The sequence below is a fragment of the Dasypus novemcinctus genome, chromosome 29 (genome assembly GCF_030445035.2).
Source record: "Dasypus novemcinctus isolate mDasNov1 chromosome 29, mDasNov1.1.hap2, whole genome shotgun sequence".
In the NCBI taxonomy this organism is placed as follows: Eukaryota; Metazoa; Chordata; class Mammalia; order Cingulata; family Dasypodidae; genus Dasypus; species Dasypus novemcinctus.
This window is the reverse complement of record NC_080701.1, coordinates 27,882,753-27,898,608: the sequence shown is the minus strand read 5'-3', so window position 1 is coordinate 27,898,608 and position 15,856 is coordinate 27,882,753. Positions and strand designations below refer to the sequence as shown.

At 49.2% G+C, this 15,856-nt stretch overlaps 1 protein-coding gene across 3 annotated transcripts in view; it reads left to right on the top strand.

Annotated features, from left to right (window-relative positions):
• The first annotated feature begins 809 nt into the window (after positions 1-809).
• SH2D4A (SH2 domain containing 4A) overlaps positions 810-15,856 on the top strand; it is a 110,458-nt gene continuing 95,411 nt past the window's right edge. Inside the window, exons 1-2 of one of the 3 annotated variants that reach the window (XM_071212693.1) lie at positions 810-863; positions 7,510-7,894. In XM_071212693.1, coding sequence (XP_071068794.1) covers positions 7,714-7,894 — 181 coding nt within the window. In that variant the 5' untranslated portion in view covers positions 810-863; positions 7,510-7,713. Of the gene's footprint in view, positions 864-1,536; positions 1,648-6,037; positions 6,338-7,509; positions 7,895-15,856 lie in introns of those variants that run through there. The other 2 variants (XM_004478307.4, XM_004478308.5) reach the window with 2 other exon arrangements.

The window sequence follows — 15,856 nt, the reverse complement described above, 5'->3', positions numbered from 1 at the left end:
AACTGAGGTAAAAATTGGTTACTGGCAAAGGGAGAGAGCTATTATAAAAGTGGACATGTCAGGACACACAGAGAAACTGAGCATGGAGGAAGGTAACTGGCTGTTGCCCATGTCCCGTGGAATTCATCCTGGCTCGTGAACCACCCTTTATCGTTTTTCAACCGTACTATACATGAAGTTCTAGGATTCATTTTGAGCTGGCCACAAGAGCTGGCCAGGGGCAGGTCCCACTTCAGTCTAGAGCATTCCACAGGCTGGTCTTCCAATACCCAACGGGAACCAGATCTTAGATGAGAAGTTCTCCTGACAGGATCCCTAGAGCAGCTTCCCACAGAGCTGGGTCCTGTTTCCCGACAACGCCCGGGGTTCGACCTCGCGCCCAGGCTCTGGTTATCTTCTGCAGCCTGGAGAGGCTAGCAAGGAGAACGTTTTACTTCTGAACCCAGCAGCTCCGGCTCATGAGGGTATCAGGCCGGCCGTGTAGACCCGAAGCGACACAACACTCCCTGGTGATGCCCTCTCCTCAGCGCGCTGCCACCCGAGGGCCATCAGACCTGCTGTTCTCCACAGGTTCTGCATACTGGGCTCCCGTGAAAAATGCCCTCCCTACTTTCCCAAACTTTCCACCCGGCTTCTGCTGACCTTTCCTCCAAGACGACCTTTCCCGAGGTCAGCCAGCGCCTCCCTGGCATTTTCAGGCTCCACCCTCACCTGCCCCGGCTGAGATTTACCTTTTCCCCCTGTTCTCCTGTTCTCTGCTTGTCACCTCCCTTCGTCTTCTCTTTTCTGTCTCCAGCGTTGTCCTCCCTGGTGTCTCCGGCACGGCCACCCTGTCCTTACAGATGCCCTCGAGTCCTGAGCATGTAGGTAACGTCAACAAAACTGAGCATGTACGTAACGTCCACAAAACCCAGGCAAGCTGGGGAGCCGCAGGAGGGGACCCCGAGGCGGGGAGCGGCTGGGCCTGTGGGGACGGGTCAGGGTGACGCGCCTCGGGCCCCGCCGCCAAGAACCCGCCTTCGGAGCGCTCAGGGCGCGACCTCCAGGCCACTAAACCCCAAGGGGCAGGCGGGGTGGGTCCTCAGACGGCAGACACCCCCCCCCAAGGCACCAAGAGTGGGGTTTGGGGGGGCCGGGGGCCTCGCCCCAATTCCCCACGACCAAAGACCCTCGGGGTGGGCGCGCGGGACGGAGCAGGTGACGGGGTGCCCGGGAGCCCCCCCAGGCGCCCGAGGCGGGGGGCGGCGAGCGCCATCTAAGTCACCCGGGCGCGTGGGGCGCGGGGACGCGGGGACGCGGTCCCCCCATATCTGGCCCGGGGGTTTGTCCAGCCACACCCCCCCCCAATGGACGTGGCTGGGGCTCGGGTCGCCCCGCGCCCCGGAGGTAGGTGCTGGGTGGCGTGAAGGGAAGGGCGTGCGGGGCGAATGGGGGGGCTCGCCCCCCGAGGGCCCGAGCGGCGGGTGCAGCGGCCCGGGGGCGCGCGGGGCCGCCCCGCCAGGCTGGGTCCCGGCGCCGCGCGCTCCGCCCCCCGCCGCGTCCCGCCCCGGCGCGGGCGGGCCCAGGTGCGGGGCCGGGCGGGCGACGCGGCCGCGGCGGGCGCCGGGTGTCCGGTGTCGGTGTCCGGTGTCGGGAGCAGCCGGCTGGGTGAGCGGCGGCCCCCGGGGGCCGGGGGCTGGGGGTCCCGGGGGGGGGGAGCCTGGAGCGGGAGGCCTGGGTGGGCCGCGCTGGGGCTGCCGGGGGCGCCGCAGCTTCTGGGAGAACAGCCCCGGGGCGCCAGGCGGCCCCCCCGCGCGCTCGGGGACCCCCGCGCGGAAGCCCGTCGCCCCCGCCGCCCCCGCCGCCCTCGCCGGCGCGGGCCGGTCGCAGCCGCTTCCGAGCGCGCGGGTAGGACCGCGCCGCCCGCCGAACCCCAGGGGGTTTTAGAAGAGTCCCGGGAAAGTCGTTTCTGCTGGCCCCGCGGGAGTTTCCCCGCGCACCCCCCACGTGGGGTGCGAGCAAGACGCGCCTTGGCGCTGTCGGGCCCCTCCGGCGTCCTCGGGCCCGGGGGTCCCAGTGGCCCCCGTCTGCTCCAGGGTGACCTTCCTTCCTAAGGGGGTGCCACTGCCGGTTCTTGCCCGCGACTCTCACGCGGGCGCCGGAGTGGGGGTGAGAAGTCGCAGTGTGTAGGTTTTCTCCAAGTTGACTTTCCCTGGCCGAGGGTCTCAGAGAAGATCCTCTCTCCAAACTGAGACTCATCTCACAAAAGGCTTTTGATTGTCTGTTTAAACGACTCGGATGAATGTCATTTTTTTTTCCCTAAGTGAATAAGTGCAAGGCACAATGTGAGTACTGGTTTAGCATAAGAGTGAAATTCTCTCGGTAATTCTGTGTGTTACGGTAAATTCAGATTTCTGAAGAATGATCTATGTTGTCACCTCTGATAATTAATTTTCTCTTCTGAAACAGATTATTTGCCGAATAGGTAACTGAAAGTCTGAAAACAGGCTTGGCTGTTTTCAAGGAATTAGGATTCAAAGCCTTATTCTTTCCATGAAAAATGTACTGTCCATTTCACAGTATTTTTATGACTTAGGCTGCAGCACAGGCCTTTTGAGGGTGGAGGCACAGTAATGAAAAGGCAGAAAAATGACAGAACAGTGGCTGTGGGAGGTATTCTAAATCTGTGGGCGCTGCGGAAAACTAAGTGGATCCTCCGTTCCTTTAGAGATTGTTGTGTTTCTGTTATTTTGTTTTTGTTTTGGGATGAATAAGAGGCGTGAGCTTTTGCTTGTCATTTCTCTCTTTTGAGAAATGTGCTGTACCAGAAGAAAACATAGTTGAACTTTTCGTTTTACTGGAGCTTGAATGACTGGAAGTTCGTTGCCCTTACTATAGGAGAGGAAAAGTTATTTCACTGCGAATCGGTACCAGCAATGATGGTCGTCAAGGAGTGAAAGTGGGAAAAACCCTGATGAGTTAATTTCCTCATTTCTGTTTCCTCTACCCTGGCTCCTCTCGGGGCTGTAACTTTAAACTAGAATCTATCTCCTAGTCCACAAATGACAGAGATTTGGAGACTGAACCGGCCCTCGTTTCACAGATGAGGAAACCGAGGCTGGGGAAGTGGAGTGAGGGCTGCACGTCGCACCGCTGGTTAGAGGCAGAGCTGAGCAGGGCGGCTCGGTTCCCTGCTTTTGCCTTTATCTGTGTGTTGGGTTATTTTCCTTCTGGGCCAGCCTTGGGGTGGGGTGTAAAGGGGTAATGCACAGCAGTGGGTCCACAGCGGCAGGGACTTGCATGCCATTCAACAGCAGTGGAGACAGACACTTGTCAGCTGGGTCCCCCCAGTTGGTCTTTCCTTTAAAACGTGCTGGCAGTGCCTGCGTGCTGCAAAGGCACAACAGAGTCTCTGTAGAGGACTTTGAGCATTTCGTCCCCAAGGTGTGCTGGATCTCTTCCCACCTGAGAGGCAGTTCTGGTAGTGCTGCTCCTGTGTGGTGGTGGTGTGTGTGGGGAAACGCTTTTTTTAATGGCTATTGTTGACTTTTAAGTTTGGGAGAGGTGGAAAATTGTGGGACTGTGAGGCCGCAATCTTTCCCCCTTATTTTGCTCCGTTTTAGTTGGGTTGCAAGAGTGAAGACCGAGGGGCGGCGGACGTCTGGGCTATTTTCGTGAAGGTTGTTTTGTGCTCCCTTATTACGTGCCTAGGATAAATTTAAATTACATGGATGATGGGGAAGTTCTGACTATGCCTCTCTCCTCGTAGTAGCTTAAAGTGGTTTTCTTTTTTTCAGATTTCTTAAATAAGGCTTTCGTATTTCCAAATATGGATCAGAAGTTTTACCATATATACCAGAAAATAGCTACCTTTAACTCACATTTAGGAACATGTAGGATCCTTGAACTTGAAGCCATTTCTGTTTATCTACACCTAACCATATTTGCTGCCTGGCCTAGTAATACTGTAGTTTCGAAAAAATTAAAAGGAAACCAGTTCCCAAAATCATGAGTCTTTTTAAAAATATATATATATATTTTTCATTTTTTAAAAGATGCTTAGACTACATAAATGTTACACAGAAAATACAGGGATTCGCATATGCCCCACTCCCCAGCCCTCCCACCCCCTCCCACATATACAACATCCTTCACTGGTGTGGCACGTTCATTGCCATTGCTAAACGCATCCTGGTGCACTGCCGCTGAGCATGACATAGTTCACGTTGTAGTTTACACTCTCTCCCACACGTTTCTCCATGATGTGGGAAGATATAAACTGACCTATATCTGTTTTCGCAGCGTTATTCAGGATGATTCCCAAGTCCAGAAAATCATGAGTCTTAGGTCATCTACTTCACTGTACTACAAAGTCTCAATTTTATAATCCCCATTGAAAGATTTTATTCTCCAAGAATATCTATATTTTTTGTTACTGCTTCCTAGAGATTGAATGAGTATGTTTTCTGATTTTCAGTATGTGAGGTTGTTTAAACAAAACGATTTTGTGGTATTAAAAAAAAAAAGGAAAGGTTCTCTGTGCCCCTTGAATAAAACTGCGAGGGCGGACGATAATCTGCAGACAGGTACACGCCTGGACCGGGATGATGGCTCCCTCTGCCCTTTCTGGGGGGCGGGTGATTTCAGTACCTGCTCCCTCCACCCCCGGGCTCAGGTACTACCCATAGTGGGGAGGCTTCTGCCCATGGGCCCGAGCATGTGCCTTTCTTCAGTTCAGCATTTCTGTTGCCGGAAGGTCAGGTCTTCCTTCTGAAATCCCGATGTGTAAGATATGGTACCCTGTTCTGATGACGTTTTAATGCTGGGTTCGCAAAGAAATGCACGAGAAGGCCTCTGGGCGGTAGAGGACGGTAGAACCGGCTCCAGGACCCGACTGCCGGGCCCTGCCCCTTCCCAGCTGCTGACCCCGGTGCGCTATCGTCTTCATCTGTGCAGTGGGGATAATGATGGCCCTGATGCAAGGGGCCGGCCTGAGGGTTAAATGAGTTACTGCATGGGACGTGCCTGCTGTGGCGCCTGGTACGTAAGGGTTAGCTCTCATGATGGGGCGTCTTCTGGGTATTGGAGGAAAACCATGAATTTGGCTTTGGGGCTTTTGGCTTCCCCTACCCCATCCCTGTTGCAAGGATTTATACCATTTAAGCAGGGGACAGAGCAGCAGCCTCAAGCCTCGCTGAGCTGAGCCTTTGCTGCCATGCTTTATTTCCGTGTGAGTCCTCCACTGGAGCTGGGGAGTGTGTCGACATAGGGACCTTTACCAGAATGTCCAGGAGGCGTTGGGTGTCAGAGGCACCGAGGAACACCGAGGAATGTCATGTATAGACAATAGCCCGGGCTCCTGAAGCTCCTCCTGTAGGAAGGATTTAGGGGTCCCACCTCTTGAGAAACTGCTAGAACCAAAAAATCAAGAAAGCATCGCACTTGACTGAATTGTGGCTGTTCTAGCTTTTTGAGTCTGCTTTTTTTTGAAGGTCACCTCAAAGTCAAATACAGAGTTAGCCAAGGAGGCTGGGAAATGGGGAGCCTGACTGAGCTCAGGTCAGGGACGATGTTTTTCATTCTTTTTAAGTTTTCTCTTAATATTTGGTTCCACTTGAATCCCTGCAGGCGAAGACTGTGGGAGATTATAGGTTGGCGTTTGCGAGAATAGTTTTAGCCTCAGTAAGTTAGTGACTCTAAGTGCTGTGTTCGCCGGCCACTCTGTGGTACCTGGGCTATTTGAGCGTGCTTGTCTCCAAAGACTGGGCGAAAATCGAGAAACAATTTTGTAAGGACGGGGAGTGTGATGGTTAGGCTATGGTGTCAACTCGGCCAGGTAATCGTGCCCAGTTGTTTGGTCAAGCCAGCACTGGGCTAACTGTAACACAAGGACATTTAAGGACTTTAGTCACCATTGACTTTACTGCAGTGGTAAATCATAGAGAGCTGGTTATAATTACATCAGTCAGGGAGATTGCCATCAGCAATGAGTGACGCTCAGCCCAAGCAGCTGACTGCCTTAAAAGGGAAAGTGATTCCAGCATTTGGAGAGAATGTCCCAGCTTGTCTTTGGCCAGCCAACGTCTCCCAGAACTCGTCAAGAACCTTCACTGGACTGTCATTGCAGCCCCTGGTTGCGGCCTGCCTGCGGAACCTGGACTTTGCAACCCCACGGCTGCGTGAGAGACTCTTCTGGAATCGCATCCGCTTGACAGATATCTCTTGTTGATTCTGTTTCCTTGAACCCTGACCATTACAGTGAGGAAGAGGGGACGGCCAAGGGGACTCCCGGCTGCTGAGAGGACTGTTAGAGAGCCAGCTGAAGAATGGCGAAGTGAAAGAAGGGAGCGTGGCCAAGGTGCGACTGCTCTGAAATTTGAGTGTTTGAACTCAGTGTGGAGAACAGAATATTTGAGAGGGGCTTGCTAGATGGTGAGATTATTGGGCATTGGAAGCGCCAAACTGTTTGTCAGCTTTGGTGTTCCCGAAAACTCGCAGCATCAGGGTTTTTGTTTAGTTTTTTATATCCTGTTATATTTGAAACAAATTGAGTCTTTTTTTCAGAATGGAAATGTATATAAATGATTTCTTTGTTATTACAGAAGTATGCAGGTTGGCCGTCTAAAAAAAACAACCAAATCGAAATGTGCAAAGGAGAATGAAATATCAGGGGAATTGCCAACTCTGGACAGATCTCCTGTTAGATTACTTGTTCATATACAAGTTCATTTTTTAAGGAGTCCTTTAATAAATTGTGTTTAAAGCAAGGCTCCTTTGTAATAAACCTGGTGACCTCTCTGCTTGCTCAGTTCATCTGGTCTGTAAGTTTAGATTTTATTCAATTAGGTTATCTGGAAGAGGTACACCTAAAACCTGGTGACCTTCCAGAGTGTAGGGGAATGTTTTCTCCCGTGCCTGCACTGTTTACATGGCCTTACTGGTTTGTCTGGAAAGTACACAGTCCTTTTGTGAAGATGAAAGTATGTACTTGGGTTTATTTAGTACTATTCTTAAGGGAAAATGCAAAATGGCATTGCGGCTTAATGTTATTTTTTCTTGTTTCTTCCTCAAGCATGGCTGTGGTTTGGTTTGGGGTGGCTGGCTCTGTGAAATCTCAAAAATGGTAGCTTCTATCGAAATCGCGTGTTTTAAATTTCTTCCTGTGACTTTTTTTCCCCTTCCTTTCTCTCTCAGCCATACAGTTGGCGGTTTGTTAGCTCTGAGATAATAATATGTGTGCTTAGTTGGGAGAAGTCCAAACCTCTGTTAATTTTTATGTTTCCCTGAGATTGACCTGTATAAATTTAGGGTTTGTTTTACTTTCGTGATAAAGTATCTTTCGAAATTATGGGGTAGAGGTTACACAAACTATTAACCAAGCGTGCCTCAGCTTTTCCTCTTCTCTTTTCCCCCTGAAATGAATAGTGATACTGTATTTCCTCTAAGCTTTCTTCTCCTCAGAAACCTGTTCTTCTGGCCCAGCTTCTACGCATTTTAACATGCCTGCCTTCTGGCTCTTGCTCTTTGTAGGTTTGGTGAATGGTGCTTTGGACAGGATCTTTGGTGCTAGATCCCAGAAGCCAGATCGCTGACGCAGTCCGTTGGAATTTCTGGGCTGCGTGAGTCTCTGTGAAGGTTGGTGGACCCGGCCAGGTACCAGCGCAGGTGGAGGCACACTTGGAAGCCACTTTCAGGCACTCCTGCCACAGGCGTAAAAGACCGCGGACTGCGAAGATGCTGAAACAGATACTGTCCGAGATGTACATAGATCCCGTTCTCCTGGCAGAGCTCAGCGAAGAGCAGAAACAGATCTTGTTCTTCAAGATGAGGGAGGAGCAGATCCGCCGATGGAAAGAAAGAGAAGCAGCAATGGAAAAAAAGGAGCCCTCGCCAGTGAAATCCAGACCCAAAAAAGGTAAGCTTAGCCGTGTCTTTTCTGTGAACGTGTTAGCAGAGGAGCTCCTAGCGGGTTTTCGCATCTCGTACCAGTCACCAGCAAGTCGGGGGTGAATTCCGGTTTGGTATTTGGTCCTGAGTATTCCTGAGATTCTAATAGTGCCATTTATCAACTTGAAGTCCCCATATAACACACACACACACGCGCACACACACACACACACACACAGCAATTACCTTGGAGTTGTATAGCCTCCAGCAGATCTCTTACTTGAAACCAGACCTTCTTTAAACTGATGTGAAAAGTCACCTCTGGGGTTTGATTTGAGGAGTGTTAAGGAAGGTTTTGTCCTACTCATTGTCGCAGATGCCTGCTAGTCTACTACCAGCATGTAGAGTTCTTTTATCAATACCTTCATAGCGATTATGTTAGCGTTTCTGAGGTCCCAAGAGATTTTTTTTTGAGTTAGCCTTTTTTTTTTTTTTTTTTAGGGAAATCCCTTTTTAAATTGCAAATACTGCTGTAGAGGGGGAAAAGACCTTGTAATACTGATTTCTTCATCTGAGCTAGTTTTTCAGATGTACTTCTACATGATGGATGGAGACCCTGGTAGTGGAGAGGCCCTTTTGAAGCCGTGGGGGAAGAATTCTTTGTACATCAAGCCCTAAACGTAGACATCCATAGATACAGAAGAAAACTCATTCCCTCACCCCCACATTTTGTCATGGATGGGTACCTAAGTTGTTAAAGTACACTGATTTCAAGGTCACTTACCTAGGCATTCAAGATCAACTTCACATTTTTTCATTAGACCAGGAGAAATCAATTTGATGAACTCATTCAAGGGTTCAAAGATGGAAAAAATTCCATCGTACTTTCATGCTCGGTATACGGAGACCTGAAAAGGAAGTCAGTTGAGTAACCTTTACCTTCTACTGCCTTTCATTAAAAAACTTTTTTTTTTCCCATTAATAAGTGACAGAATCATGACAGATTTGGGGATATCTTTTTAAAAATTATTATGTCTTTATTATTATTATTGCTAATTGCATCAACTATTTATTAAATACCTGCTTGGTCAGTTGCTATGCAAAGTAGTTTTACATGCATTATGTCTGATACTCAGAGAAGTTCTGTGAGTCGTCTTATTTTACAGATGAAGAAACTTAAGCCTCAGAGAAATTAAGCGGTATATGCAAAGTCACACTGCCAATATGTGCCCAGATCTGTTGGATTTCACACTATTCTGCACTTACCCAAAATAAAATTTTTCTTTAGACAAGTAACATGTCCAAACTGAAGCCCCACCCCTTTATCTTTCTGATCTGGTCTACGCACCTCCTTGCACTTGTTGGAATTTATCAGGTATAACTGGCCTTCTTCTGGGCACCGTGTTCATTGTGTCCGTTCATTGGTGGGTGGCTCTGGGGACTCTTGGTGGCCGAAGGGTGCTGACCTCTAATGGCGATGGCCCAGGCTCTCTGTTAGGCTCCTTGTGTCTGCTCATTTGGTCTCCTTGTGTTGACTTAGACAAGAATGTCATTTCAGTTTCTTTGCTTAAATCATTCCTTTCCAGAATTTTGAATCTACCCTCCAGAAAACCTGTAGTACTTTATCATGTAATTGTAAAAAGAGTATGTTAATATACCCAGTGGAAGTTCCGTCGATATTTCACATCAAAGGTTTATCACCCCCTTAAATTTAACTTTCGGAAAAATACATTTTGCACCAGATTAGTTCCTCTTCTGAGTACAGAAAAGGAGAAGGTTTGATAGTCTTTCTCCTGCTTTCCCTACAATGATACAGCTTTTTTCTGCCCTTCCTTTTGCTCTGCCTTTGAACATAAAGCCATACATAGAATAAGGCAATGGCAAGACAGCTGCTCTTTCAATCCTGTGCTCCTCGCCTCCCGCAATCCCACTCCCCTTGGCTTGCACCGAGCTGATTTGAATGTCACTTATTCTTAGCAGTTCTTAGCCAGGCTGCACCTTTGGGATTGTCCTTTTGGCTCATGGAACATAGCTTGGGCCCACCCCCCATAGTTTCACACCATTCCAGCTTACCTCTTAGCAGTTATTTCATTGTCATCTGGTCATTTTTTCTCTGTGAAGATGCAGATGATGGTGGTGAGTTTTCAGAGGTCATCACTAGTGTTTGTGTATTGTGCATCCCAGGAACTTGGCTACCTTTTAGCAATCTCCAGGTTAAAGTAGGAGGGGGTGAAAGAGTTGGAAGTGTGGATTTAACCTTGTAATAAACTAGAGAATCATTTCAAAATATAGTGTGGAAAGAGGGTTCCTCGATGGAGAGAATTCAGGACCTTCACTGCCTGCTGTCCACACCTGGAGGTCTAGAGCTGTGTGTCCAGGACCTGAGCCACCACAGTGGCCACTGAGCACGTGAAACGTGGCTAGTCTGGATTGCGGTATGCCGTTACTGTGAATTACCTGATTTCACAGACTTGTTAGGAAGAAAATAAGTGAACTATCATAGTAATGATTTTACGTTGATTTCAATGATATATTGAAATGATATTTTAGATATTTTGGGTAACATAAAATATAGGATTAACATTAATTTCACCTGTTTATGCTTTTTGATGTGGCTACTAGAAAATAGATCATGATGTGTGTGGCTCACGTTTGGATGACAGTGCAATAGAGTATAATGGGTGCACCTGCCCACAGATTGGGCTCACAGTGTCAGGCCCTGAACTTAAATATGTTACCCCATTAAATAATCGCAATCACACCCTGAAGCATGAATTACTATTAATATTTGCATTTTACAGATGAGGAAAGTGAGGCTCAGGGATGATCATGAACTTGCCCAGGGCATACAGCTAGTAGCAATAGAGCTGGGATAGATCCTGGCCTGATTCTCCCCACGCTTGTACTGTTAACTGATATGCTCACTATCTGGCTTAATAACAGATGCTACTGACTGAAATTGCCTTGCACATCTAAATAGGAAGCTTTGCACTGGGGACCTGCTATGGAGCCTTAATTCTGTATTATTTTAGCCTGTGACATAAACAGAAGAGGCTGTCACTTAGGAGAGGGCTGCCCAGCATCTGATTCCTTGGATTTCTGTCAAACTGGTGGAAATCTAAGCAAACCGGCCTGGGGCCTGTCACTGTGTAGTCTGGGACTTGTGAACCTTCTTCGGCTGGATTCTCATTGTGAGCCAGGTGGGCTCTTCTCTGCCAGGCTTTCCCTTCTTGTGACCTCGTGATAAAGCCCCTTCTTCTCCCCCTCAGCTGGCAGTGACCTCCACTGCTGGATTCAGAGTTCTTCTCTTACTCGACTTTGGTGAGAGCTGCCACTCAGAGCCTCTCTCTTCCTTGGTGCCATTCACTCATTCGTGGTTTTCTGACTCTTTTTTTTTTTTTAATATCTTTTTAATTTTTAAAATACATGGATCACACAAAATGTTTACATTAAAAAATATGAGGTTCCATATACCCCACTCCCCACCCCACTCCTCCCACATCAACAACCTCTTTCATCATTGTGGCACATTCATTGCATTTGGTGAATACATTTTGGAGCACTGCTGCACTGCATGGATTATAGTTTACATTGTAGTTCACACTCTCCCCCAGTACATTTGGTGGGTCATGGCAGGATATATAATGTCCTGCATCTGTCCCTACAGTGTCATTCAGGACAACTCCAAGTCCCGAAAATGCCCCATATCACACCTCATTTTCCCTCTCCCTGCCCTCAGCAACTCCCGTGGCCACGTCTCCACATCAGTGATATCATTTCTTCCATTGCTCAAGTCACAATAAGTGTAGAGTAGAATATCAGGATGTCCGTTCTAATCCGTATTGTATTCCTCCATCCTGAGGACCCTGGGGTGGTGATGTCCACTCTTTCTTCCTCACCTTTGTCTCTGCCTGCCCTTAAATGTCCATGTCCCCTAGTGCCTTCATTTTCAGCCTTCTCCTGCAGTGGTATTTTGTAACCTTGAGGTGAGGATGGGGGCTTATAGACTCGTTGGCATTTTTACTGAAAGCTTGGAAAGGGACACACAACTTTCTGGGAATAACTTCACAACGTTCACAGACTCCCCCAAAACTCATTCCCAGACTGCTAGGGGCTCGTAGCTCCTCGGTTACGAATCCCTGCCTGCTCCGTCTCCCTGGGGCCACTCTTCTACCTGTAAGGGTTGAAACCGCCCATCTCTTTGCCCGTGACTTGAACAAACTCCTCTTGACCAAGCCAGATGCCTTGCCTGAGCTCCCAGACAGGTAATGCCAGCTGCTCGATGAGCATCTCCACTCGGAAGATCCACGAGCTCTGCAGGCTGGATGCAAAGCCTAATTCACCAGCATCTCCTCACCCTCCCCACCCCAAGCCTGGTGTCACCTCTCCTTCTCTATCTTGATCAGTGGGACCTCTCTCTCCCTAGCCTGGGAGCCCTCTTTACTCCTGATCCCTCATGTAAGCCACTGAATCCTATAGATCTTACTTTGTCTGCTCCATTCCGTAGAGCTTTTCCCCTACCAAGGAACTGATCTGTTATTGTGGGCCAGGTATGCACATTGTATTTATGTCATTTCATTTAACTCTGACAAGAATCCGGTGATGTAAACACTATCCCTCTCTCACAGATAATTTGGAGGAAATAATTTGCATGTGGTCAGTGATAGAGTCAGGATTTGAACTCAAGTCCAGCTCAACTCCAGAGCTGTTCCTGAACCCCGGGTCCTGACTCAGTGTTCTCTTGTTTTAGGGTCCTTGTCCCTAACTCTTTGTCATTTAAGTGGGCGTGGCTCCCCAGATGCATAATTAGTACCTGTTTATGCCTGGTAACTGGTCTCCTTCCCTTCCACCTCACGTGTCCAGCTGCTTTCTGCTTTATTTTTGTGCTTCGACCTGCTTTTCCGACTGAACTCTTTTACCTGCACCACCACCCACCTCCCAGGATGCTTTGCAGTGTAGGCTCCTCCACTTCCTTTCTGTCCTTTGGTTTCTAAAACAAAAATTAGTAAACATTTTTTTAAATGGACTTTGACATTAATAATCCAGGACAATCGATCGCTCAGGTTAATAAAAGTAGCAAACCATGGGGAAAGCAACAGTCCAGAAAATACTGGTGGGACTCGGTCCTGCTTCATTGACATGAATGTGGGGCGAGATTTAGCGTGTTCATAGTCTCCGTCTAGCTCCCGTGGGGATGGGAAGGAGCCCGATGGTGACCACACGTCCCCGTTTGTCCAGGAGAGTCCTGGCTTCTGCTTGCTGTTCGGGAATCCCTTTGGATTGGAATCCTTTTCACTTTTAAGGCGTCTGTCTGGATTCATTCTAAGGCTGCCCTAAACGAGGGTTTTGGCATCATGCAGCCTGCTTCCAGCCAGGCACGTCGGCTCTAAGATTCCCTAGCCCGCGATCTCCAGCCAGGCCCTTAACCCCTCTGAGCCTATTTCCCTCCTCATACACTGGATTTAACAATAGCCTAGTGGGATACTCTAATATGTAACGGCGGATATGGTGCTGGCTCAGACCCATCAGAAGGGTCACGGTCAAAGCGAAGGGTCCTAGATACCCCCTTCCTGCCAGACGTGAATCTTTAGGTTTCTGGAAGTGGGTGGGGTGGGGTGTCCTACCAAAGAGGCAAGAGAGGTGGGAGAGATTTGGGGGGCTGAAGTGAGGGCAGTATTTCACGCAGTACCTCCTGATGATGCTCCCGGCGCATTTACCGGGTGAGTTCCTTCCGGAAGTCCTGGCGCATCGTCGGTGGCCCTGATGGCAGGTCTCGGCTGGCTTCTGTTCATCAGCCTTTGGGCTTTGTGCGGGGGGCAGAGCAGCATCATTCTAGCCCTCTGCTCTCCCTCCTCCTCCCTCCTCCTCTCCTCACGCATCTCTTCTTTCACTCTGGTTGTCCTGACTTCAGTCCGGTTGGGGTGGAGACCAGGTGCTGGCCCTGGGGAGCACAGTCTGAGCCCTGGGCGTTCCTTGGCTGTGGCATTCACTGTTACGGAGGAGAGCGCCACACGGATGCTTCCAGTGCCCACCTCCCCTCCGCCAACCCACCCTGCCACGTGGGAATAAATGAGAAACAAAACTGTCGGGAGCAGGTTCTCCTGTGAGATAGACTAGGCTAGACCTGCCCGTTTCCTCACGAGGGACGTGCGTCACCCCATCTTGACGTGGTATTTTTCAGTACTGCCCTAGCTGGAAGCTTCGTGTGGACCCAGAGTTGGGAGAATACCTCTCAGACCTGCAAGTCAGTTTTCCTGCAGATCAAGTGTGGGTATGTCTCTATCCCAGAGGTGCTTTGTGGTGTAGTCCTGAGCTGGACTGACCCACTTTTCTAACATGTTCTAGAAAAGTTGGTTCCAGAAGAACTGTTCCGGAATCCCTGAGATAGCAAACACGAAGAGCTTTGCAGTATATAAACACGATCGAAGGAGTGGGAGACAAAAGCACGTCATTAAATGGAGGTCCTGTGAAAGGATCCCTCCCCCACTCTGATTCACGAGTGTGTAATTTTGGGGTGAGGTAGGTAGAAAGCCCAGAATGGCTGGTCAGTATTAAAGTATGACAAGATGTGGCGCGAGCCCCATCAGGATCCTGAAGTTTGTGCTTTCACCATAAGGAGGTACATGAAGGCAGAGCTGTGGCTCTACGTACCTCTGTTTTCCGCTTTGCTCTTACCAGACAGGAGCGTTTCTCCTTTCCTCGTCAACAAGCTCTGTTTCACCTCTTCTCTGCTCCTTCCTCTGTCCTCTCTGGTTCCAAGTATCCTTACTCTCCTGCCAATGACCCGGCTTTAAAACCTGCCTGTATCTCCTATTTAAAGACCTCTCTCAACCATCTGTGCACTGAAGTTGCTCTTTCTGTCACACAGGCTTATAGGGCAGGTACCTGAAATCTAGAGGCAGCGCTCAGGCAATGTTTGTGGGACAGATGATGGAATCTTGTTTTATTTTCTTCACACATAAACGTCTCCCGAGCACTGACCTGCTGCCTCCGTCAGTTCTTAACCATCCTTTCTGTCTCTGCCCTCGTAGCCTGGTCCCCACCTGGCTCCAGGTCCTTCACCTGGCAGTCAGAGACTGCCCCGGGACCGCTGTCACTTCTCGTCCCTGCTAAATGCCCGTCTCGGCAGCGTTTGGCACTTGCCTTCCTTTTCCTTTCCGGGCTGCAAGACAGTGTTACCCAGCCCTCTAAGTTTTTACTTACTTGGTAACCAGATTAAAAATTAGAGTTCTCTTTTCCCTCCCCTTTCTTTTCCTTTTCCAATAAAGTGCACGCTTTCCCAAGGTTCCTTCTGGACTTTGTTCTCTTTTTGAGCTCATCTCTGCTGCTGGCTTCAATGATGCCATTCATATGCAAAGTCAGTCCCAGTGCACAGCGCCGGTCTTGACCTCGTGTCTCCACTCCAGACCCACAGTTATAGTGTGGGCTATCCCCAGTTATTATGTGACTTCAAGAGTAATTCATCTTGCATTTCCAAAAAAACTCCTTGTCTTCCTCACACCAGTTCTTTTTCTTGATGTTATTTTTTCTGCTTATGGCAGCTAGTGGGTTTCAAAGTTTTGGTCTTGTCCTCGAGTCTTTCCTTGAATTCAGCCCCCTGAACTTCCCTGTCTTTTTACCTTGTCCTTTTACTGACGCTGCCCTTACTCAGGCCCCGATGACTTCGGGTTTTTTTCCTCCACCAGGCTCTCTCCACTCTCTCCACCAACCTCATGTTACCCCGGTCATCCTCAGATTGATGTTAGATGCAGTTTCCAAAATCACTTCTCTGATCCTAGCACCACCTGCTCAGAAACAGCCCTAGGTTCTTTGTTGGTCCCTCAGACAAAGCACCTGGCATGGATACTTTAAAGCAAAACAAAACAAGACAAGAATGCGTTATCCTGCAGTGCCCTGTCTCCAAGTTGGGGTGGTTCCAGGTCTGTTCCACGGCCTCCCCTCCTCCTCCAGCCAGCAGAGTCCCCCGGGCACGTTCTTCTCATTGTCAGTG